This window comes from Hyla sarda, chromosome 6 (assembly GCF_029499605.1).
Source record: "Hyla sarda isolate aHylSar1 chromosome 6, aHylSar1.hap1, whole genome shotgun sequence".
Lineage (NCBI taxonomy): Eukaryota > Metazoa > Chordata > Amphibia > Anura > Hylidae > Hyla > Hyla sarda.
In genome coordinates, this window is record NC_079194.1 from 155118850 (window position 1) to 155145907 (window position 27058).

General features: G+C 41.9%; 1 protein-coding gene across 2 annotated transcripts in view; it reads left to right on the forward strand.

Moving 5' to 3' along the window:
* SLC9A5 (solute carrier family 9 member A5) overlaps nt 1-27058 on the forward strand; it is a 145395-nt gene that overhangs the window by 45195 nt on the left and 73142 nt on the right. For both annotated transcript variants that reach the window (XM_056525620.1, XM_056525621.1), the window contains exons 4-7: nt 1452-1530; nt 4132-4309; nt 9880-10100; nt 11746-11948. In XM_056525620.1, the coding sequence (XP_056381595.1) occupies nt 1452-1530; nt 4132-4309; nt 9880-10100; nt 11746-11948 (681 nt within the window). The remainder of the gene's footprint in view (nt 1-1451; nt 1531-4131; nt 4310-9879; nt 10101-11745; nt 11949-27058) is intronic.

Genomic DNA, 27058 nt, shown 5'->3' on the forward strand with positions numbered 1-27058 from the left:
ATTCGTGGTGCTGAGCAGAGCAAGGAATCACAGAACCAGGATAAAAACCATCCGATTTAATACCAATAATGCAACGCGTTTCGCTGCGCATGCGCAGCGAAACGCGTAGCATTATTGGTATTAAATCGGATGATTTTATCCTGGTTCTGTGATTCCTTGCTCCGCTCAGCACCACGAATCCTGGTCAAAACAAAGCTTTTCTTTGAATATCCTTTCATTGTGGAAAGATTTGGAAAAATCTCATCCACATGTAGTGTGCTGTAATCTGCTGCCGATTGTGCCTGTGCAGTACTGCAGGTAAAACCTGCAGTGAATCTGAAAAGGTTAGATTTAGCCTCGGGATTCCTTCACATGTGTAAAATCTGCCTTTTTTTTTTATATGTGAAATCTGCACCTATTTCTGCACAATTATTAGTGCAGTTTTGCACTTAAAGGGGTATTCCAGGCCAAAACTTTTTTTTATATATCAACTGGCTCCGGAAAGTTAAACAGATTTGTAAATTACTTCTATTAAAAAATCTTAATCCTTCCAATAGTTATTAGCTTCTGAAGTTGAGTTGCTGTTTTCTGTCTAACTGCTTTCTGATGACTCACGTCCCAGGAGCTGTGCAGCTCCTATGGGGATATTTTCCCATAATGCACAGCTCCCGGGACGTGACATCATCATTGAGCAGTTAGACAGAAAACTTCAGAAGCTAATAACTATTGGAAGGATTAAGATTTTTTTATAGAAGTAATTTACTTTCCGGAGCCAGTTGAGATATATATATTATAAAAAAAAGTTTTTGCCTGGAATACCCCTTTAAAACATCTTCCAATGGTAAAACCATGCATAGATGAAGTGACATGGATTTTCTGTAGACTCCTTGAAATCAATAGTAGTAAAATCAACTGTGGATTTTGAGCAGAAAAAACACTACAAAAATCCGTTGGAAATCCGCCCCTGTGAATGGACCCTACAGGTATGTTCAAACAGCGTAAGATTTGTGGAATGTTCACCCAGAAAACATGGGCGGACATTCCATAGATTGTCATGTCCTGCCAGTGCTAGGGCCACACGTTGCAGCACAATCCCCATAAAAAAAGAATTGCATTTCCGAAAGGTAATTTTTCTGTCTGATTCCACCCAGAAATATCCCTGTGTGAACTGAATTTCCTCTACATGCAAAAACCATGGCACACAAATAATTTGAAGCAGATTCCAGGCAGAATTTCTATGTGGAAACTCTGTCTGGAAAAGCCTCATCGATGCCGGTTTTGGCAAGGAGTATTTTCTGCTCCAAGAACTGACATATACCCTTTTTTGCCATGTTGTACCTGCTAGAAATGCTATTATGAGCACATAATTGTTTTTCTTTTTTCTAGATTTTAATTTATGATTTTGCCTGTGAAGACTCATTTCTCAGTGCTGGTCGTGAAGTCTAACTCTGCTTATTATTTGCACCTTTCAGGTTTTGTACAAAGTGTTTAATTCTTTTGTTGAGATGGGACCGCGGAATGTCCAGCCTGCAGATTACGTGAGAGGCGTGGGTGAGTAACTGTGATAGTTGAGCTGTTATTCATCAGCCACCTAAGCTATTTTCCTTCTATCCTCAGTGCACACTAAACAAATGATCTATGATGGAGTATTTTATAAAGGTGCTTAGCATGGAATCCCCGCAGGCCCCCTTATTATGAACAACTACATTTTTTACTTTGAAAAGCTGTAGCCTTTCAGATAACTTAATATCAAACTGAGCCATGGCTTTAGGAAGGTGTGTTGAAAGTAGCCTCCCAGCTTTGACCTGTCTGGTTTGCCATGATGGGTCTCTCCCAACTTTTTGTGAAGACCAGACCTGTCAGTCAAGACAAGAGAAGGTGAGGGGACCGCCTCCTAGACACTTTACTTGGTGCCATGGCTCGTCTTTATACTAGGTTTTTTTTTATTTGCTGGAGATGAGTCAAGGACACACCTACAGTGGCTTCAGGTATATATGAGCATTGGGTCGATGGAGCTGCAGACAATACACATTGCTTTACTGCACCTAAGTAGTTATGTTTTTAAGCAGGGGAGCACAGGGAACTCCTGAGGCCCCCCTTTACTGCTGCAATGTCTGCTTGTGTTAAAGGGGTATTCCGGGCAAAAAATCTTATCCCCTATCGACCCCCCGTGATCTCCCTGCAGCAGCCTGCATTCTATGCGTAATTGCGTCTGAAGTTCCGTAAACCTTCGGGCTTCCGAGACGGTGGGACGTGACGTAACGCCACGCCCTCTCCATTCATTTCTATGGGAGGGGGCGTAACGGCGGAAATGCCCTCTCCCATAGACCTGAATGGAGGGGGCGTGGCGTGACATCACGTCCCAGTCTCGGAAGCCCAGAGGTTTACGAAACTTCAGATGCAGCTACACATACAATGCGGGCTGCTGCAGGGAGATTGTGGGGGGTCCCAGCTGCGGGCCCCCCGTGATCAGACATCTTATCCCTTATCCTTTCGATAGGGGAGAAGATGTGTTTGCCCGGAATACCCCTTTAAAGGGGTACTCTGGTGAAAACCTTTTTCTTTTAAATCAACTGGTGGCAGAAAGTTAAACATATTTGTAAATTACTTAAATCTTAATATGTAAATCTTAATCCTTCCTGTGCTTATTAGCTGCTGAATACTACAGAGGAAATTCTTTGCTTTTTGGAATGCTCTCTGATGACATCACGAGCACAGTGCTCTCTGCTGACGTTATTATAATAATAATAATAACGCTTTATTTATTGTTGTTCTTAGTGGGATTTGAACCCAAGTCCCTAGCACTGCAAGGCAGCAGTGCTAACCACTGAGCCACCACTATGCATGGTTGCTAAAATGGACAGAGATGTCAGCAGAGAGCACTGTGCTCGTGATGTCATCAGTGTTCCAAAAAGAAAGGAATTTCCTCTGTAGCATTCAGCAGCTAATAAGTACTGGAAGGATTAAGATTTTTTAATAGAAGTAATTTACAAATATGTTTAACTTTCTGCCACCAGTTGATTTAAAAGAAAAAAGGTTTTCACCGGAGTACCCCTTTAAGGACTGGCAGTCACACATGCTTAGTAGCTCGCTCCCACTGTCTGCATCCTTTAGTGCAAGGTGGCGGAGTGATTCCATTATTGTGCAGGCCAGAGAATAGGAATCAATACATTAGAAATTGTGTCTTTTCGCCTGCACTGGAGACCTGAGATAGACTTTCTGGGAGGGAATCAAAATCACACAGAGGGTGTAATAGCATGGGTGCTATAACAAGCATTTAACAGCCATATCTAGAAACTTATGTTTTCCCAGATTTAACACAGTAAATTAACATTAAGGGTAGGGTCATAGGTAGCGCATAGGCAGCATATTTCACGCTGCAGGAAATCTGCTATAGATTTTGCTACAAGCAGACAGGCAGCCTTGTATGTCCAGTAAGGTTTGGAGACTGACCGCTGTGTTATAGTCACTTCGGCACACTCGGCCCGCCTTCAAATCTTACTACAAAACCATACCCTAAACCCATAAAATTACCATTCTGACACAGAAAAGGACTGTCCCAAAATTGTCCATCTTGGAAGGTGCAACTTACACTAGGGTCAAGGAGCTTATTAAAGGAATAGTACAGCTTAGAAAAATGTATCCCCATTCCAAAGTATAGTGGACCCCAGACCCCAACCACCATCTCAACCCCCCCCCCCCCCCCCCCCCCCCCCCCCGAAATCCTGCCTGGCCCCCAGCTCTCCTCCTCCATGGAGCTGGGGTGCCAGGCATCTCTATGGGGGTGCCGAAGATACCATAGTACAGTTCTTGTGCTCTACCATAAAGATGAATGGAGGGCATCTGCTGACCCCTGCTTCTTGCAGAGGGTGAGCCCGGCTGCGGGGCAGGAGATCGCAGGGGGTCCCAGCTGTCAAATCCCCCTGCAATCTGACACTTATCTCCTATCCCTTGGATAAAGGATACAGTTTTCTAAGCTGGATAACCCTTTCAAAGCTTTTTCTCTCATCATGACATAAGTGCTCATAATGATAACTACACCTGACTATAGGATTGTGAGATATTATGCTGAGGGTATAGATTTCTTTGTTCCTATGTTTTTCCCCATATAAAGGCAAGCGATGTCATCTTGTGTTCTTATTCCCTTGGCAGGTTCCTTCTTTGTGGTGAGTCTTGGAGGAACTGCTGTCGGTGTAGTGTTTGCTTTCCTACTCGCCCTCATCACTCGGTTTACAAAACGAGTCCGCATTATAGAACCTCTATTCATCTTCCTTATTGTCTATCTCGCCCACCTTACTGCGGAGATGGTGTCACTTTCTTCTATATTAGCGTGAGTGCCTTTTTTCAGCCTCTGGCAGACGTATTACATGATTCATATGAGAATGACAGGCGCAACATTTAGTAATATTTTATTTGGGATATAACAGCTAGTCAAGCATTTACTTTTCTGAGGAGCTTTAGTCGCCTCATTTCTATTTTCCTAATTTTCTAGTAGCAACCTGAAGTGTAAGGAATGGAGGTTTCTATTTGGGCTGCAATGACCTTGTAAATGTCTGTGCATGTTAATACCCTTTATCCTCTAGTCCTAGAGCATCCAACATGCAGACTGAAGGCCAAATGTATCCTGCCAAACCTGGATGTGTGGCCTGCCAGAGATCTCCATTGGTAACCACAACACTCTCTTTTAAGTAGTATCGGTGTCTCTTGGACACTGATGCAATTGGAAAGGTGAGTGCTGACAAAGAACAAAAGAGCACTTGTCTACCTGTCCTGTCACTCAACCCTGCTGTATGGTGCTGGAGCAAATAGCATTGCCTGTAGGAGCAATTACTACTGCCTGTAAGACCCAGGACAGGTGAGTATTACCAGGGGGAAAATTGAAGAAGCAATCTGATCCACAGCAATACAGTACATATTAAAAATGTTTAAATGCCCCAAAGATCTGTGCCACTATCTCCCTAATGATCAGTGCCACTATGTCCCTAATAGTCTGTACCACTGTCATATAATGATCTGTGCCACCATTCCCCTAATCATCTGTTCCAATATATGTCCCAATGATCTGTGGCATCATGCTCCTAATTACATAGCTACATAGTTTGTAAGGTAAAAAAAAAATCACAAGTGTCCATCAAGTTCAACCTAAAACCCTACGGTGTTGATCCAGAGGAACGCAAAAAACCCTCATGCGGATGATGCCAATTGCTCTTTGACAGAGGAAAAAAGTCCCTGGATCAGCGTTCTATCCACATAAATCTGGTATACATAACTTGATGTATTATATTTTTACAGAAAAACATCAAGGCCCCCCTTGAACTTGTTTATTGAGTCAGACATCACAACATTCACAACATCATGTGACAGAGTTCCATAAATTCACTGCTCTTACAGTAAAGAATTCCCATCTGTGACGATGTTGAAACCTTTCTTCCTCTAAACATAGAGGATGCCCCCTTTTCATGGTTAATGGCCTAGGTATAAAAAGAGCAATAGAAAGATCTCTGTACTGTCCATTCATATGTATTTTTGCAATGCGATCAAATCTCTCCCAAGTTAGATAACCTGTCTTGGTACTGTAATCCTCCCATACCGTTAATTATCTTTGCCGCCCTCCTCTGCATCCTCTCCAGTTAAGGCATGTCCTTCTTATATACAGGTGCCCAAAATAGAACACAATACTCCATGTCCAGTCTGACTAATGATTAATACAGAGGCAAAACTATGTTTCCCTTACATGCCTCTATGCCTCTCTTGATACATCCCATGACTGTTAGTCACAACAGCTGCCTGGCACAGATTACTAAAGTTGAGTTTACTGTCCACCAGTACTCCCAAGTCTTTTTTCGTTGTTGGTTTTATTATTTAATGATTTGTGTCTCTAACCCACTTAATAATTAATACCACAGTCCTGTAATGGACTGCACCACTGTGGTAAAGTTTACTGGGAGTCCGTAGTAAAACATGAGTGAATGCGCAGTTTACTACAGACTCTGCAGTTAGTTTGCTAGCATAGTCAGCATAGTTTGCTAGCGTAATGAACATAGTTAGTTTTACACTGACAGGGGAGGAAGGGGGAAAGGGAGGGATGTGTAATAAGCATACTTACTTTTATACTGAACTGTAAGCCCCGCTGTCAGTGTAACCAGCAAAGTAACTGCAAAATCCGTATTAAACTGCGCATGCGCTCGCAGTTTACTACGGACTCCCATGCCTCTAATGTATTGTGCCACCATGCCCCTATAATCTGTACCACCATGCTTCTATGCTAGCGAACTACGCTCATGACACTCAGTACGCTAGCCCTACTTTAATTGCAAAGTTAGTAATAAACTGTGCATTTGCTCGCGGTTTGCTACGGACTCCCAATAAACTTTACATCACCACCATACCCCTAATGTACTGTGCCACCATGCCCCTATAATCTGTACCACCATGCCTCTAATGATCTGTATCCCCGGACACTAACTAATTGTTTTCCAATCTCTGGCTTTCCAGATGTTGCAAAACTCCCATCATAGTCCAACAGCCGGACATGAGGAGAGTTTTAGTTTTGCACCATCTGAAGAGACACAGATTGGGGAACACTAACCCTAAATAACCTATCCCCCTGGTAATACTCACTTGTCCTTGCTGCTGCGCTGCTTTGGGTTCCTCTACTAGGGTCTGACTGCTGTGGGTACAGGCAGTGGTAATGGTTCCCGCACCACACCGCAGGGCTGAGCAGCAGGACAGGGAGCTGAGTAATTAACTTACCAATTGTATTGGCATCTAAAGGACACTGATACAACATACAGGGACAAACTGTTACCACTACAGCGGGTCACACCTCCATGTTTGAAGGGCGGCATGTTGGACTTCTTGGGCCTAAATGTATCAATTTACCTGAAACCATAACTATCTGGTTTTGCCCATAGCAACCATTCACAATTCAGATTTCAAATCTTAACAAGCTCTGGTAAAGTGAAAGTTGAGCTGTGATTGGTTGCTGGGGGCAAAAGCAGACAGTTTTGGTTTCAGGCAGATTGATAAATCGTTGTCATTAATGTTCCCACATAAAACCTCACACACCAATTAACCCAACAGAACAAATTCAATCCCTACTCTCTCTCATAAGTCCTTGTCCTATTATATGCATGTTTTCCATATTTTGAGACCCCCCTGAGGTAGTCTCCAGGACAAATGGAATATGGAATTAGGGAGTCCTTACCCTCATGGCCCCTGCAATCTACATGGGTAATAAAATATTCATGATTTACTTTTTGGGGAGTTACTATACTACTAAATGCACTGACTGTTCTAGTACACTGATATTGAACTTCATTTTGTTTTATTGTTTGCACTTGCCTCTATGGCACTTTGCAACAGACCACTGGAGCCAAACGGGAGATTCATCAAAACCCGTGCTGAGGAAAAGTTGACTAGTTGTCTATAGCAACCAATCCGATTGCTTCTTTAATTTATCAGAAGCCTTTTCAAAAATGAAAGAAGCAATCTGATTGGTTGCTATGGGGAACTGGTCGACTTTTCCTCTCCGATCAGATAGCGTCTTCCAATCTTCATTTTTGAAAAGGCCTCTGATTACTGTCTTGTATATAAAGCTCAGCAGTCAGCTATTATACAAACGCTGATTTGTCAGCTGATCGCTGGCATTGGGCAGGACCACAAATCATCGTTAGGCAGCCATACATCTGTAAATGGGATATGCTACCAACGCTGCCAACATGGATGTAAGTGAAGGGTCACATGTGATACCGCAATTGTTCGGGCAGTTCATGAGCAGCTAATATTCGCCCATCTAGAAGGTCAACCAATGCTCGTGTCACTGTCAGCCCATGTAAAAGGACCCTTACTGTTATGCTGTCTTCCTATGTAATGCAGAACAGAGCTAAATACATATATTTTAATAGCTTCCTAGATAATAGCTTTCCAGTATAATTTCCAAAATAGGCAGCTGTATTCCTCCATGATAGGGCATTGATGAAAAAGCTGCATTTGAAAAACAAAGTGGTTTAACAGCATCGCTATCAGACATAGATTCTGCTCCCCTGTATATTACCCGCTTTTGCTTTTCCAACCTGTCTCATTGAGAATCGAAAAGGACAAGGTGAAATAAAAGCTCCTCAGTGACTCATCTGTGTGACCTGGTTATCTGAAGCAAATAAAAGTGGAAATAAACCACAGCCCACACAATCTGCCCTGGGTTCAACACAATATGTACTGCAATACTACTGTCACTTGTACATGTCCAAATAATAATGACGTATCTAAAGCATAATCGCGTATAAAGAAAATGTCAAAACTTTTTATGACCTTGACTTGTTTGTATCCCGTGGCTGAAAAGCTGCCCTCCTTTTATTATAACAAAGAGCTCTGATACACTGTTACAAAACCAGCAGCTGTTAGACAGCTAGATCAGGGTAGCCTTTTAGTCAATACATGTACAGTGGTCCCTCAACAACATCATGGTAATCCGTTCCAAACGGACCATCGTTTGTTAAAACCATCGCATGTTGAGGGATCCGTGCAATGTAAAGTATAGGACAGTGGTCTACAACCTGCGGACCTCCAGATGTTGCAAAACTACAACACCCAGCATGCCCGGACAGCCGTTGGCTGTCCGGGCATGCTGGTTGTTGTAGTTTTGCAACATCTGGAGGTCCGCAGGTTGTAGACCACTGTTAGACGAAGTTGTACTCACCTGTCCCCACCGCTCCGGACCGTCACCGCTCGTCACCACTGCCCGGGATGTCGCCTTCCATCGCTGTCGCTGCGTCCCCGAGGTGTCCCCAACACTCCGGTAAGGCATCCGCGCTCTCCGTCGTCGCCATCACGTCGCTACGCACGCCGCTCCTATTGGATGACTGGACGGCGTGCGCAGCAACGTGATGACGATGAAGGAGAGCGCCGACGATGCAGAGAGCCCCAAGGACAGGTAAGAGACATCACCGGAGCTCACGGAGCACCGTAAACAGCTATCCGGTGGCAGATGAATCAGTCTGCGCTGCCGCATAGCCGTTTATGCGATGGCCCCGACATAAAAAGCATTGTATGTTGATGCTGCCTTCAACACGTGATGGCCTCTGAGAGGCCATCGCATGTTGAAATTATCGTATGTCGGGGCCATCGTAGGTCGAGGGGGTCACTGTATTGAAATTACCTCTTGTGTGCCACCTTTTGGAAGTCACTACCCTATGAATCAATGTGCGATCCAATAAATATGCATGAGAGATGACTAGGTATTATCAGCTAAAACAGAATTGCATCCGAAAGGAAGGGTACCTATCAGTAGATAGCTATTTTAGGTTTCTGGCCCCTTGAGAGTACAGAGCATGGTGCTGGCTGGTTGGCTGGGGAAAGGACTTTGACAAGGGTCTGTTTGAGTAATATGTTTCCTTGTGACACTGTCAGTAAAAGATTGTTTCTATTCACTAAGAGCAAGCATAGATCTTAAAATGGTGAGCAGTTAAACCACAAAGTATAATGGGAAGTTGCAGAATTTTTCACTCTCTCGCAATTATAATTTCTTAGATAATATCTAGTGCTAACTTTTCAGATGGTTAGTTTAAGGAGTTTGTAAAGTGTGTCCTATTTAATAATGGGATAAATTATATGTTGAATGTTTCATATACTGTACTTAACTTAAAAATAAATTGCAAGGTTGGAGCACCATCTAGTGGTGGTTTTAGAAAAGGTCAGGTTATGTTTCCCATATCTGTTAGCACAGTGTGTAGTATAGTATTGTTGGTGGTTTGTTTTTCCATAACCGTTAAAGGTTACAGGTATCAGTTAACCACCTCTGGTCTATAAATACATGACTATATATGTATATAGAACATTGTGCAGAATACATTTTTGGGGTTGCAACTTGTAATGTTAGAAATCTTTTTATTATATGCACAGGGTGACATTTTGCGGCTTATGTTGCAAAAAATATGTAGAAGCCAACATCTCTAACAAATCCAGGACCACTGTGAAATATACAATGAAGACTTTAGCCAGCAGCTCTGAGACAATCATCTTCATCTTCCTTGGAATATCAGCAGTAGACACATCCAAGTGGACATGGGACACAGCACTGGTCCTGTCCACACTAATCTTCATCTTTGTGTTCAGGGCGGTCGGTGAGTTTTAGCACACTACCCCATAAGATTATTTTTATTTTTTTTTACCAATATAGCTGTACAAGGGATTGTTGGAAGAGTTTTTCTTTTTTATTGGTACCACTTAATGTAACATTATCTATTAAAAAAACAATGTGTTTCTGTTTTACATTGTGCCATGGGTACAACTTTACTTTGGGGTCAACAAGATTATAATGATACCAAATTTGTATTGTTTGCAGAAATTGTTTTGCTTTGACTTTAAAGGAGTACTCCGGTGGAAAACTTTTTTTTTTTAAATGAACTGGTGCCAGAAAGTTAAACAGATTTGTAAATTATATCCGTGAAGAGAAATGAAAATATCGGCACTCACCAGTGTGGCTGCAGGGTCACAGGCGAAGCACACCAAGTGTGCGAAACTAGAGCTCGGTCGCCACCACTTGTCCCCCCACTCCCCTCTCTTCTGTACCCCGCATGTGAGTATGTCTCAATAAAGAAGACCCTGCAGCCACACTGGTGAGTGCCGATATTTTCATTTCTCTTCACGGATATCATGAACTTTGCTTATTATAGTATCTGAGCACCACCAGAGGCATTACAGCTACACCAACTCCCACCTGCCATTCCTAATCCAGCACACTCACGCAGTGCCGCACTACCTCCTTTGAGATTTGTAAATTAGTTCTATTAAAAAATCTTTTAGTACTTTTTAGCAGTTGTATGCTCGAGAGGAAATTCTTTACTTTTGGAATTTCTTTTTTGCCTTGTCCACAGTGCTCTCTGCTTACATCTCTGTCCATGTCAGGAACTGTCCAGAGTAGCATAGGTTTGCTATGGGGATTTTCTCCTGCTCTGGACAGTTCCTGATAAAGGTATCAGGTGTCAGCAGAGAGCACTGTGGACAACAGAAAAAGAAATTCAAAAAATAAAAATTTTCCTCTGTAGCAAACAGCTGCTAAAAAGTACTGAAAGGATTAAGATCGTTTAATAGAAGGAATTTACAAATCTGTATAACTTTCTGGCACCAGTTCATTTAAAAAAAAATTTCATTTTCCACCGGAGTACCCCTTTAAAGTATCAGTGACTTGTCAAATGTTTCAATTGGTTCAAATGTTAGAATGAGCTGTTTGCTTCTCTCCCTGTTTAGCTGCATTTGACTGATTCTAGTCCTGGAGTCCAACTCCTGCAGTGAGAGGGGGGAGTACAGAAAAACCAGGGATGGTCAGCTGCGTGCTTCCCATTGTTCTAACGATCATTGTTATCCTTTCTCCCGCCTATCGCTCCCCCTGCTTGATTGACAGTCAACTGGAAACTGAGCCTTGTTTCCCGATCTCACACCTGTGCACAATTTAGATGCACAGAGGGGGAACAAGGTTTAGAAACAGGGCTCGGCTGCCAGTCAATCAATCGGGCAGAGATGGGAGGGGAAGGGAGGAGTTGTTCCAGCCTTTAGCTGTACAGCAGCTTGTGAACACTTTGACTCTTTTCAACTTAGAATTAAAACATTTTTCTATGTTATGCAAGCACAGACAGCTACATGAAAGGTATAGATAGCTATTAGGACATGTGAATTGCAACTGAAAGATTCCCTTTAAAATGCAAAACTTTAAATTTTAATTTCAAAGTTATACAAATTGAGCTTTAAAATAATAATTTTATATTCTAGGTGTTGTGCTACAGACTTGCGTTTTAAACCACTTTAGGCTTCTTCCACTGGATAGGATAGATCAAGTTGTGATGTCATATGGTGGTCTCCGGGGGGCTGTTGCCTTTGCTTTGGTCATTTTATTGGATGGGAAAAAAGTAAAGGCTAAAGACTATTTTGTGGCAACTACAATTGTGGTTGTGTTTTTTACAGTCATGTTTCAGGTAAGTGAATCACAGCTTTGCTTCTTGTTGTATGAAGTTTGAGTCACCGCTGTTATGTTTTACTTTGTTTACAATAATAAGACCTAATTTGACGCTTTCGCAGTGAAATAAAGAACATGTCCGCCTCTGAATCATTATAAAGTTTACTGATAGAGTTAAATTATATACAACATACATACAGTAAATTACTTCTAGCCTCTCTGGAACTTTATGGAGTTTTTATTGCTGACCATTACGCTAGTTACCATGCGGGATTAGGAGTGTGATCATTCATTAGTTTGGACAATTCTGCATGCAACTATAGCAAATATGTGTCTTACATTTTTTTATTTGAAAAATGGGGAAAGGTGAATGATTTGTAAGAAATCATTCAATATATGTTTTACATTGATCAGTTACATCAGCGGTCTATTGGTGCAGCATGCCATGAGTAGGCTGTATCAATAGCCGAATCACAGCAGGAACCAAGGCCTAGTAATGGCTGCCCTGACAACCGATCAGCCAAATTCATGTGGCCCTTATGGCAAAAGTGCCCATGTCTGTACTGTTACAGCTTGTATTACACTTCAAAGCTGTCTGGTGGAGTCACTGTGAACATACATTACTTATCCTGTACTGATCCGGAGTTAAAGATTGCTGATTTAGTGTACATTTACACATGCGTATTTTCCGCAGTGTACTTTCTGTAAAAGATCCACAGCAGATCTTGCTACCATTGACGTGAATGGGTCCTGGAATAATCCATAAATCTGCCACTACTGCAGATTTTCAGTGACCCATTGAAGTAAACCCATATAAAGGGGTATTCCCCATTCAGCCACTAAGTAGCCTCTGAGGGGTCCCTCTTAGCCAGTGGTTGACTGAGCATATAGAATTCTGGATTTTGTGATCTGGTCTATGGGGGAGATTTATCAATTTTGCCTGTTGACCGTTTCTTTTTACCCTTTTTTTTTTCACTTTGGTTTTCATGGACATGCACCAAATTTATCATTTGGTGCAAGTTGTTAGTAATTTTGGCTGAAATGTTGAAATCAGCTGTTCCCAGCACCTTTTACACAGAATTCACCACCACAGAGGACGCGTATTTTACCCTGTAGAGCAGCCATTTCTGAGACCCTCCTGCAGTATATCAGCAAGCGACATGAGTTATTTTCTTTTGTGGGGTTTATAGCCACCATGTGAAATGGATTTTATTTTCAACTTGGGTATTTTTATTTTTTTGTTACTTTAGTGCAGTGGTCTTCAACCTGCGGGCCTCCAGATGTTTCAAAACTACAATTCCCAGCATGCCCGGACAGCCGTTGGCTGTCCGGGCATGCTGGGAGTTGTAGTTTTGCAACATCTGGAGGTCCGCAGGTTGGAGACCACTGCTTTAGTGCTAACCTTTCCTGAGCCTGTGTGGCCATGTCCAATGCTGGCTCAATGGATGGTGAAGGTCCCTCAGAGACGACTATGTCGCAGGATGGTATTGAGCAGCCCTGGAGGCGTCGCTGCTTTCACAAAAAAAAATGCTTTAATGTATTTTGACACCTTTACATTTTCTGACATTGCTAAGTGTGTTTTCCATGCGCAAAATTTCTTGGTGGTGATTTGCGCCCAAAAAAAAACGGGATTTGCGCCAAAATTGCTGACTAAAGTTAAAATCACACACAGGACCGTGTGATTTTGAGAAAGTTGTAAAAATGACAGTGGAGAAGATGCGCCAAACTTTGGCGCAAAAAGACACTGCACCAAAGTTACGTGAAAAAAAAACACATCCTTTTATAAATACCCCCCTATATGTTTAGATTTAATTTAAGGTCTGGTCTACAGTGTGAATTTGTCTTAGTAAAAATTCTATGCTATGTGATAATTCTAAAAATACTATGTGCTTGCTTGTTTAACATTTCTGTGTCTCAAGAGCCACTGATTTGTGTAGTAGTGGCAAGATCTTGCCAACTGTCACTCGTTTCAGTGCCACTGCTCCTTGCTGATCTACTCACCCTTTACCCCAGTCCAGGGCTGGACTTAGCTGCTAGAAGGTACCAGGTCGCGTCCCAAGAGTGATCGTGGTGGGGGTAGCTACTCACCAATTGGACCAAAGGGCACTGGTGCAGGATATGGAAGAATTGGGCAGAGGTTTGATCCAGGTGTGGATGATGGTTAGGTGCCACAGTAGTTGAGTTGGGTACAAGCAAGATAGTTTTACAGGTGGCACAGGTCCAGAGTCCGCAGTCTGGGTTATACACAGGTGGATCAAGACGATATAGGAGGGTTAGGCATGTGGCAACCCCATGATTACAGAGCAGCTACAAAGGGCACCCTACAAAGGGAGAAAAAGTTTATAAATTCTGTTCGGAGATTCTGCAGAGATTCTGTGAACCTGGCCTTAGTGTTCATTTAAGGTTCTGTGGTCTAAATGAATGTCATGGTCTGTTTTGGTTTGAATTTACCTGGGGGTCTGTTAAACCTACAATGCTACCTTTCAAAGATAGAGCAATACACAAACTATTTCACATATAGTGTACCTTTATTAAAGAATAATATTTACAAACAGACAAGGACCCACCCCTAAGGCTAGGTTCACACTACGGAATTTCTGCCTGCAATTCCGCTTTGAAATTGCAGGCAGAAATTCCGCTTGCTAAAATGTACAAGCTATTGAATGCATTTTGCGGTCACAAATTCACAAATCGGAATTTTGGAAGCAGAATTTGTGAACGGAAAATTATGCTTTAAAATTTCCGCCTGAACGATGGTGGTGCTCTCGGAACACATTGCAGTCTATTGGGGACTGCAATGTCTGCGTGGTCCTAGCGCTGACTTATTCAGTTGACGCTGGCCGCACTCGGAATCTCCCGGCAGAATTTTCGGTCTGGAGATTCGCAGTCTGAACCTAGCCTAACCCTTAAAAAACATATATCCCCAAAGAAAATGGTAAGAAACCCCACATATGCATATATAACAGATGACAATAATTACACAGAGTATCATACAGAGAAATGCCAACAAAGATTAAAGCCCTAGAAAAATATTAATTGCACAATGCCCATCAATACAGTGACCTTAGTAGTTATATTTAGGGATCCCAGTAGTAGAATCTACCAATAGCGGACACTCTTTACCACCCCCTGTGTCATTTTATTCCCCATGCAATTTCATCCCCCATGTGCCATTTCATTCCCCCTTTATCCCCCTGTGCCACTTTATTCCCCCTGTGCCAAATCACCTCCCCCCCCTAACCCCTTGTGCCACATCACTTTTCCTTTCCCTCTTCCCCCTGTTGTTTTTCTTACATGACCAGCAGGCTCAGGTGCAAGGGCTCTCAGCAGGTTTGACGTTATCATGACGTCCTTTGACACTGTCCCTCATAGACGTCTGATAGGTAAATTAAGGTGTTTAGGTTTAGAAAGTTAAAGCGGTTCTCCCTTGTTTATACTGTTTTTTGTTAGTATGTTTGTGTGTTATGTGTGTATAAGTATGTGTTTTTTTTATGTGTGATGTGATTATGTATATATATATATTCTTACCTTTTGTGAAGATCCGGAAGCTGGTCCCTTTTTCTTCCAGTGGTTTGCTGTGTACCTCAGCCTCCGCCATGTTGTTTTCAGTACGTGGGATGTCGGGGGGTGTGTTCTTGCTTCTGTCCTTCCGTGGCTCAGCGACAAATCTGCGGCCTCTTCCGGCGCATGCGCAGGTATTTTTTTTTTTTTTTACCAATAAAGTTTTTTTTGTCTAATTGACAAACTGTCTGCGCATGCGCGAGTACGCAAGTGCTACGCTAACAGCGTAGCGTACATTAGGTCTACGCTAATAGCGTAACTTCGCACAAGCGCAGACAGTTTGTCAATTAGACAAAAAAAACTTAATTGGTAGAAAAAAAAAAAAAACTATCTGCGCATGCGCCGGAAGAGGCCGCAGATTCGTCGCTGAGCCACGGAAGAAACAGGAAGAAAAGATTCGCCTCGGACGTCAGAAGATAGGAAGGACAGAAGCAAGAACACACCCCCCGACATCCCACGTACCGAAAACAACATGGCGGAGGCCGAGGTACACAGCATACCACTGGAAGAAAAAGGGACCAGCTTCCGGATCGTCACAAAAGGTAAGAAAATACATATATAATTAATCACAACACACATAAAAAAACACATACTTATACACACATAACACACAAACATAATAACAAAAAAACAGTATAAACAAGGGAGAACCCCTTTAAGTTTGTAACTGGATGGAAAACTGGCTTAAAGTGGACCTGGAGTCAATGCCAAATATTGCATTATCATTAAAGGGGTACTCCGCTGCTCAGTGTTTGGAACAAACTGTTCCGAACGCTGGAGCCGGCGCCGAACTCTGGAGCAGTGGAGTACCCCTTTAAATCATTATTAAAATGAAGTTGGCCATAAGAGGCGTCCTGTGATGTGAAACGTTGTTGCCTCCAGTAGTACGCCCCCGTACCTTGGCTGTTCATCTCCCTTTCTCTGCACAGAACTTTGCTTTTTTTGGACTGGGAATAAAGCTGAAGTTTGATCTACATTTGGGTGAGTGCCATGTTCATTCTACTCTTACTTTGTTTTTTTTTGAGTAGTCAATATATTTGTCCAGAAAGAAGCTTCAGTTGCTTTCACACTGCTGTGATATTGCATTTTAGCATCCACATTACTAATCAAAATACTTAAGACTTTTACTTTGTTTGATGTTACCAAACTCAAATTGCTTTAGAACCCTATAAGATCGGAGTTTTGTTTAAACTGCGAACGGTCAGGGTGTTTTGCTGCAGACTGGAAGACTAATGCTAGTCTTGATCATACAATCAATATAGTCAATTAGTTGGTCTTCCATTATATTCTAGGGGGCACCAAAAGAAATTCACCTCAAGGTGCCATTTACCTAAGGCTGGCCCTGACTATTGTCTAGGGATCAATACAAGTTATGTAATGTATATACACAATGACGTCACCAGCAGAATAGTAAGGTCAGCTGGAGTATAATACAGAATGTACAATGCATTCAGAGTCTTTTGACCCTTCCACTTTTATTTACATTTTGTTATAAAATATGGAGGAAGAAAAGTTTTCTCCCATCATTCTGCACTCATAATGACAAAGTGAAAACAGAATGTCAGAAATCTTTGCAAATTTATTAAAAAAGAAAAACTCAAATTTCGCACCAACATAATTCTTGAGATCTTCTCCTTAGAACTAAGTTAAAGAAGATATCCCATGCAGCAAAGAAAAAAAAATACCTAGCCATTCCATAGTATATTCACCTACCACCTCTCTGACATGTTTGTGATTTTTTTCCCGGCCCCCATTCACCGGCTATTCAGCTCATAAATTCCAGTTACTTCCTGGTTATGGTGGCTATGCCTGTGATCTCAAAGACTACATTTCCCTGCATGCACTGCTCACATTTCCTGCTCTCAGCTGCCTGAGCAGAGAGCTTGTTACCTCCCCTAACTTATGTTAGTCACTCCCACATAACACTGAGCTCCAATCATAGCCCTATACAGCAGGGTGGCCATGAGGAAACAACATGTAATCTCAGTGCTCAGAGAGAGGGACCCTGGAGTTGAAGCTGCAGTTTTACACTGTAAAATCACTCCCTCCCCCTCCTCCTCTCAATGAAACAGCTTTACAGTGGCACAATCACCTCCCCCCTTTTCTGTCCTGCACTCCTCTCTCCCCAGTGCTCAGTGTGACAATTCTACTCTCCCTCCCCTCCATTCTCAGTTTGACAGGTCTACGCTGGCAGCTCCCTCCCCTCCCCCCTCTCCTCCGTTATCAGTGTAAAAACATTAGCAAGGAGAGGGGAGAGAACTATGATCTGAATCAGCCGGCATATAGGCAGTGCTGCTCAGCCAATCACTGCAGAACAGAGGGAGGACAGTGTGAATATTCATCAGATGGGAGGGGCTAAGGCCGAGATCAGGGAGCTCTCTGCAGCACAGGGGTTTTCTGGGTAATTGTCACGTCACGGCCCCTGGAGGCTGCTGATAACAGACTGAATAGGGGGTCGAAAGTCATGAAAACCTGGAACAGCTGAATTTCCTGTCAGACAGAAGAATGCAGATAAAGCTTGTTTCTAAGCAGCATTGGTAATGGAAGTGATTTACAAACCTATATAACTTTACCTTCTGCACTAAAAGCTGAACAATTGTTTACTGTGAGACTTGTCCTTTAAAGTCGGAGTGATTACAGCCTCCAGTCTTCTTGGAGATGATGGCACAAAGTTTACACACCTGAATTTGGGAATTTCCTGCCATTCTACTCTGCAGAGCCTCTCTGCTTCTGTCCGGTTGCATGGGGATCGTTGGTGGACAACCATTTTCAGGTCTCTCCAGAGATGTTCAGTTGTCCCTAAGCCACATCTGGTTCCCTAGCTGTGTGCTTGGGGTCATTGTCTTGTTGTAAGGTAAACCTTTGACCCATCTGAGGTCCAAAGCGCTTTGGATCAGATTTTCATAAAGAATAATCTATTCAGCCTTCTCTTAATCCTGACCTTTTTTTGTTTGTGGTCTGAGATTTGAATTTATTTCAGGGCCTCATCTGAAACCTGAATTTATTCTAGTCTAGACTAAAATCTAAATAATTCTTGTATTTGTATTTTTGTTTTGTGTTTTTATGGATCTGGGAGCAATAAATATATTTTTGGGTTAGACCACAGTCTGAATTGATTTTGTTTTCTGAATATTGATAATCTTTTTGGTTACTGCAGTCTCCTTATGCTGTGGGGTTGTTTTTCAGAGGCTAGGACAGAAATGATTCTGCCATAGCCATTCTTCACTTTTGTTTTGTTTCCTCCAGACATGATGCATAGGCTATGTTCACACATTGGAACATTCTGCAGCAGCAGAGTCCCATTGATTTCTATGGGATTCTGCTGCACTGTTCACATGCCAGAATTTCCGCACCAGATGTTTCTGGGTTTCTGGCACAGAAAGAATAGTGATGGTATGGTGATCATATCATCCATCAGAACTTCCCAATTGCTGCAGATACCTCTGATCAATATTGATCATGGCACCTAAGGGGTGTATTGTGGACATCAGTGCGATCGATAATGTCTGCCATTGCAGGCGGGACCTGCCATGCATGAAGCGAGCGCAGCCTCTGTTGCGTATGTACGGGACGTAAATATACCTTCTAAATCCTGTCCGATCAACTGAATTTACCACAGGTGACTCCATTCAAGGTGTAGAAACATTTTAAAAATTATCAAGAGCAATGAAAGGGGGGCAGAGCTCAATTTCTAGCAAGGGATCCGAATACTTACGTACATGTGAATTTTTTTTATTTTCCTTTTCAATAAATTAGCAAAAATTTATAAAAAATCAATTTCACATACTGATTATGGGATATTGCGTTTAACGGGGGAAAACATTTAAATTTTTTTTATTTTAGCACAAGGTCTTGACTGTTAAAGGGGTACTCCGGTGGAAAACTTTTTTTTTTTTTTTTTTTTTAATCAACTGGTGCCAGAAAGTTAAACAGATTTGTAAATTACTTCTATTAAAAAATCTTAATCCTTCCAATACTTATTAGCTGCTGAATACTACAGAGGAAATTAATTTATATTTGGAACACAGAGCTCTCTGCTGAATCACGAGCACAGTGCTCTTTGCTGACATCTCTGTCCATTTTAAGAACTGTCCAGAGTAGGAGAAAATCCCCATAGCAAACATATGCTGCTCTGGACAGTTCCTAAAATGGAGATGTCAGCAGAGAGCTCTGTACTCGTGATGTCAGCAGAGAGCACTGTGTTCCAAAAAGAAAATAATTTCCTCTGTAGTATTCAGCAGCTAATAAGTACTGGAAGTATTAAGATTTTTTAATAGAAGTAATTTACAAATCTGTTTAACTTTCTGGCACCAGTTGATTTAAAAAAAAAAAAAAATGTTTTCCACCGGAGTACCCCTTTTAAAGCAGTAGTGCAGTGAATTATAACTTATCCCCTATCCAAAGGGTAGGGGATAAGTTATTGATTGTGGAGGGTCTGACCGCTTGGACCTCACGCAATCTCCTGAACCGGGCCACAGAAGTCTTCGGGAAGCGGCCGTTTCAACCCCCGCAGGAAGTCAATGCCAACACGCCCCTCCATGCATCTCTATGGGATACATGGAGGGGGCGTGTCGGCCACCGCTCCATGCTGGGGTCAGCATGCCCCTTTCCAGCAGACAGCCAGTGCCCTATTCAGGACATCGAGAAAAAAAAAAATGCTTGTCAGTAGTAATGTGTCCTAAGAGCTTTATGCATAATAATATGCATGTGTTAATTTGTAAAATGCCATTTGATCTATGTATTTCTGTGCTCACTCTTTTTGCACTTCTGCTGAAAGAGTTTTGTCTGGAGCATGACAAACTTCAAACTTTCCTCCCCCTCCCTCTCCCCTGTCAGGAGGTCTGCACAAGCATTTTTACATTTGCAAAGCTTTGTGCCTATAGTGCATGCTTTTTATAACCATACAGCAGCCATGTGGAACTTATATGGTAAAAATACACAAGAAATAAGTTCATAAAATAACTACAAATAAATCATTTTGCATATGAATAATAATTAACACCTTGTATTGCTTGTCAGCATACATGGAAATGCTCCTCTTTAGAAAAGACTGCAAGCTGTCTGGATCTTACAGGGGTTCAGCTCACACTGGTGAAAGCTGGCTGATACACTGCTCTGCAGCACCTCAAGGAGATAACCAAAATATCTTGTTAGGACCTAAAGGACTTGGTTACCAAGGTTCATTTGCAAAATTTAAGAGACAGAAACCCCCTAGTGGCCGTTTTTTGTTTTTGTTTTTTTACAACAAATTTTTCACATCTTTAGCTATCATATTTTTAATGAAGTTTATTAAGTAAATGCTTTATTTTTAAGAAAGTATTTTTGCAAAAAAAAAAAGAGGGCCTAAAGACTTTCCAAATGTATTGTGTGTCCTATATTTCAACATTAATTACAGTGCTGTTGTAGAAATAACTCTGTGGAGGTCTCAACTCATGGACCTCCACATGTGCTTGGCTATTATCTCACACATCTCTAGGACATGTCAGTTTAGCAGATGATTGAGCCTGTATCATATATACCAGGAAAAATACTTTTAACTAGCTCTACAGGTGGGATTTCTATGGTTTATTCCACATAACTGTAACAAGTTAATATAGTCCTGCAGTTCAATAACATATCCAATAGTTGGTAGACACTTAACTATCTTAAAGGGGAACTCCGATGGAAACAAGTAGAAAACAAATGTTTTCAAATCAACTGGTGCCTGAAAGTTAAACAGATTTGTAAATGGCTTCTATTAAAAAATCTTAATCCTTCCAGTACTTATTGGCTGCTGTATAAAACAGAGAAATTAGTAAATTTATTTTCTGTCTGATAACAGTGCTCTCTTCTGACACCCCTGTCCGTGTCAGGAACTGTCCAGATTAGAATCAAATCCCCATAGAAAACCTCTCCTGCTCTGGACAGTTCCTGACAGGGACAGGGGTGTCAGTAGAGAGCACTGTTGTCAGACAGAAAAGAACTTCACACATTTCTCTGTAGTATACAGTAGCTGATAAGTAGTTGAAGGGTTAAGATTTTCAAGTAGAAGTGATTTACCAATCTGTTTAACTTTCTGGCACCAGAACTACTGTGCAGGTTGCAGGTTTTTCATTATAGCTGGGACCGTGTACAACAACAATGTTTTAATTGAGCATCAAAGAGGCTTAAAGGGGTACTCCGGTGGGAATTCTTTTTTAAATCAACTGGTGACAGAAAGTTAACCCGATAACGACCATGGACGAGTATAGACGTCCAGGTTGGCGGCCGTTCCCGCACCTGGACGTCTATACTCGTCCATTCTTCTCGTGGGTGCTGCCCAGTGCACCAACGAGATCGCGGCAGGGACTCGGCTGTATCACACAGCCGGGACCCTGCTGCACTGCCAGGACCGAAGTAAACTTCGGTCCCGGCAGTTTTAACCCTTACAGCCGCGGTCGGAAATGACCGCGGGCTGTAAGTGTTATGACAGAGGGAGGGGGCTCCCTCTGTCTCCTCTGCAGCACCCCGCATCGCGATCGCGGGGTGCTGTGTGTGGCCGCGGCTGGCCGGGACCTGCCGCACTGCCGGGAGTGAAGTTCAATTCACTCCTGACAGTTTAACCCTTACAGCCGCGGTCAGAAGTGACCGCGCGCTGTAAGGAGTTCTGACAGAGGGAGGGGGCTCCCTCTGTCTCTCCTGCAGCACCCCGGAGCATCGCGGAGTGCTGCTGCATACCTGGGCAGCCGGGGGTCCTACAAAGGCCCCCAGGTCTGCCCTGGGTATTGCCTGAAAGGAAGTCCCAGAGGCACGTCCTAATATGCTGCCTGCTAGTGAAAACTGGCAGGCAGCATATAACTGCAATGCTTTGGAATACTAAGTATTCCAAAGCATTAAAAAGTGTAAAAATAAATAAAAAAGTAATAAAAGTGTAAAAAAAATAAATAAATAAATAAAATTTAAAAATACATTTATTAAATGAATCTAATTTAAAAAAATGCATAATGTGTAGGATCGCATTGGCGGACATCCGCAGCATGTAATATGCTGCGGATGTCCACCATGTGATCCTACACATTATGCAGCAGTCACGGTTGTGAGCTCCCTGCTGCGGCTGGGTAGCTTTGTGTGTCCACTCATAGCGGCGGATTTCCCGCCAGCAGTCACGAGCGGACACACTGAGCTACCCAGCCGAAGCAGTGATGGATATATTCGCCATGAGCGGGTGCTTATTCCCACAACATGGCGGATATATCCATCAGGAGCCTTAACTGTCACAGACTGATGCGTTATACTGCCAGCCGACCAAGGACCAATCAGAGAGGTCCCTGGTCCAGCCAATAACTTGTAGGGGTGCGGTATATAAATGGGGTCACTTGTGGGGGTGGGGGTACTGTTCTGCCCTGAAAGCCAAATGGCACTCCTCTCCTTCTGAGTCCTACCACGCGGCCAAGGAACCATATATGGCCTAAGCGGGGGTATTTCCGAACATGGGACAAGCAGCTAAATAAAATATAGGGTGCATTTCTTTCAATATCAGAAGTGATGTACAAAAAATATGTCCCCCAAATGATGCATTTGTGAAAAATTGCAAATTTCGAATTTTTAACACTGACTTTGTAATAATTCCTGCCAAAAAACTATGGTGTTAAAATACTCACTGTACCCCCTAGCGAATACCTTTAGGGGTCTAGTTTTTAAAATTGGGTCATTTGGGGGGGGTGCTCCTATGTTCTACTACCTTTTAATTTCTGCAAACCTTGCATAGCACATAAAAAAAGATGTACTTTTCAAATTTTCAAAATTTTCAAGTTAAATTGTTAGGCTTCTAACTAATTTCAAATGTTAATTAAAAACAAAAAAATGACGTCAAAATAAAGTAGACATCTGAAAGTATAAGTTTCATAAACTATTTGGTCAGTAAGTATAAATATATGCAACCTATTAGTGTTAAAATAGCAAAAAATCTTAATTTTTGGTAAAAATTTCATGATTTTTTGCATTGTAAAAAAGAAACTACAAATGATATCGGCTTACTTTTACTATGTACATGAAGGACAACTTGTGACAAAAAAACAATGTCAGAATTATCGTGATTGGCAAAACGTTACCAGAGTTATTCTCTAATAAAGACAGACATCCCCGATTTGAAAAAACAGGACTGGTCTTTCAGGGGCGTACAGGTTTATTTGCATTGGTCCTTAAGGGGTTAAACAGGTTTGTAAATTACTTTTATTAAAAATCTTAATCCTTCCAATACTGATCAGCTGCTGTATCCTACAGAGGAAGTTGAATAGTTCTTTCAGTCTGACCACAGTGCTCTCTGCTGACACCTCTGTCCGTGTCAGGAACTGTCCGGAGCAGGAAAGGTTTACTATGGGGACTTGCTCCTACTCTGGACAGTTCCTGACACGGACAGATGTGTGAGCAGAGAGCACTGTGGTCAGACAGAAAAGAACTCCACTTCCTCTGTAGTATACAGCAGCTCATAAGTAATGGAAGGATTAAGATTTTTTAATAGAAGTAATTTACAAATCTGTTTAACTTTCTGCAGCCAGTTCATATGGAAATGTTTTTCCACCGGAGTACCCCTTTAATAGATGCCAGATCATCAAATTTTCTGAATTATTGAAGAGACATAGAAAACTAAAACTCACTTATGGCTGATGATAGAGATCCATAAGACGGAGTTCAGAGTGATTCTAGTCTTTATAATAGTTTATGTATATTTCATCATTGCATTATGACCCATCCAATGGTATATCAAAAGGAGGTACAGCAGTAGCAGGTACATCTAGGCCCCTACCCATGCATAGTCCACAATGATGTATAAGAGAATAGCAGCTCTATGTGGGAAATAGCAGTGATTGTATAGGGCTGGAGTCATTCTATATAGAGTATTTTTATTATATAAAAATGGATTTCTATATGGTATATAGATCATATATTGCAGTGGCCTCCAACCTGTGACTCCACAATAAGTAGACACCCACATGATTGAGACTACCGTATTATAGCATAATGCCACCAAATTTGGAGGATGGTGTTGATTTTAGATATAGCTTACACAAAAGGACCCATTAAGCATCACCGTTGGGATGTCCACCCTTGACTATCACTTACTGAATTATAACCATAGACTGACCAGAGAGGTGGACACCTGTATGCCATTCGTGCTAGCAGATAGAGGAGGAAGTTTCATGGTAAGCAAGCAGACTACAGATGCTTCCTCCCTCAGTGACAGAGAGCTCTACCTCGTCCATGTGTGTATTCAGTCATATGCACAATGGAACAAAGCCCGGATTCTACTCTTGTGTGACAGCCATGACATGAATGTTTACTCCTGGGAAAAGTGAATAAAGTCAATACAAGGCTGGCTGCAGGCAAGCTCTTTAGTCATCTATCCATACACCAATACGTCATGGTTTCTGATTAAGGCTTCCTATACAATGTAAAGTAATTACAGTGGGGCAAAAAAGTATTTAGTCAGCCACCAATTGTGCAAGTTCTCCCACTTAAAAAGATGAGAGGCCTGTAATTTTAATCAACTATGAGAGACATAATGAGAAGAAAAAAATCCATAAAATCACATTGTCTGATTTTTAAAGAATTTATTTAGCAAATTATGGTGTGAAATAAGTATTTGGTCAATAACACAAGTTCATCTCAATACTTTGTTATATACCCTTTGTTGGCAATGACAGAGGTCAAACATTTTCTGTAAGTTTTCACACACTTTTGCTGGTATTTTGGCCCATTTCTCCATGCAGATCTCCTCTAGAGCAGTGATGTTTTGGGGCAGCATGGACTTTCAACTCCCTCCAAAGGTTTTCTATGGGGCTTTCTAGGCCACTCCAGGACCTTGAAATGCTTCTTACGAAGCCACTCCTTCATTGCTTTGGCGGTGTGTGTGGGATTATTGTCATGCTGAAAGACCCAGCCACATTTCATCTTCAATACCCTTGCTGATGCAAGGAGGTTTTCACTCAAAATCTCACAATACATGGCCCCATTCATTCTTTCCTTTACACGGATCAGTCATCCTGGTCCCTTGGTAGAAAAACAGTCCCAATGCATGAAGTTTCCACCCCCATGCTTCACAGTAGGTATGGTGTTCTTTGGATGCAACTCAGCATTTTTTCTCCTCCAAACACGACGAGTTGAGTTTTTACCAAAAAGTTCTACTTTGGTTTCATCTTACCATATGACATTCTCCCAATCCTCTTCTAGATCATCCAAATGCTCTCTAGCAAACTTCAGACTGGCCCGGACATGTACTGGCTTAAGCAGGGTTACACGTCTGGCACTGCATGATTTGAGTCCCTGGCGGCATAGCGTGTTACTGATGGTAGTCTTTGTTACTTTGGTCCCAGCTCTCTGCAGGTCATTCACTAAGTCCTCCCGTGTGGTTCTGGGATTTTTGCTCACCGTTCTTATCATTTTGACACCACAGGGTGAGATCTTGTGTGGAACCCCAGATTAAGGGAGATTTTCAGTGGTCTTGTATGTCTTCCATTTTCTAATAATTGCTCCCACAGTTGATTTCTTCACACCAAGCTGTTTGCCTATTGCAGATTTAGTCTTCCTAGCCTGGTGCAGGTCTACAATTTTGTTTCTGGTGTCCTTCGACAGCTCTTAGGTCTTGACCATAGTGGTGTTTGGAGTGTGACTGTTTGAACTTGTTATCAGTATAAAAGACACCTGTCCACAACCTCAAACAGGTGCCATTAATACAGGTAACTAGTGGAGGACAGAGAAGACTCTTAAAGGGGTACTCCGGTGAAAAACTTTATTTTTTTAAAATCAACTGGTGCCAGAAAGTTAAACAGATTTGTAAATTACTTCTATTAAAAAATCTTAATCCTTCCTGTACTTATTAGCTGCTGAATACTACAGTGGAAATTCTTTTCAGTTTGAAACGCAGAGCTGTCTGCTGACATCACAAGCACAGTGCTCTCTGCTGACATCTCTGTCCATTTTAAGAACTGCCCAGAGTAAAAGGAAATCCCCATAGCAAACATATGCTGTTCTAGGCAGTTCCTAAAATGGACAGAGATGTCAGCAGAGAGCACTGTGCTCCTGATGTCAGCAGACAGCTCTGTGTTTCAAAAAGAAAAGAATTTCCGCTGTAGTATTCAGCAGCTAATAAGTACAGGAAGGATTAAGATTTTTAATAGAAGTAATTTACAAATCTGTTTAACTTTCTGGCACCAGTTGATTTAAAAAAAAAAAAGTTTTTCACCGGAGTAACCCTTTAAAGAAGGAGTTACAGGTCTGTGAGAGCCAGAACTCTTGCTTGTTTGTAGGTGACCAAATACTTATTTTCCACCATAATTTTCCAATAAATTCTTTAAAAATCAGACAATGTGATTTTATGGAAAATTTTTTTCTCATTATGTCTCTCATAGTTAAGGTATACCTATTATAAAAAATTACAGGCTTCTCTCATCTTTTTAAGTGGAACAACTGGCACAATTGGTGGCTGACTAAATACTTGTTTGCCCCCACTGTAATAGCATGTGTGTACAGTGGTCCCTCAACATACGATGGTAATTCGTTCCAAACGAGCCATCGTTTGTCGAATCCATCGTATGTTGAGGGATTCGTGGA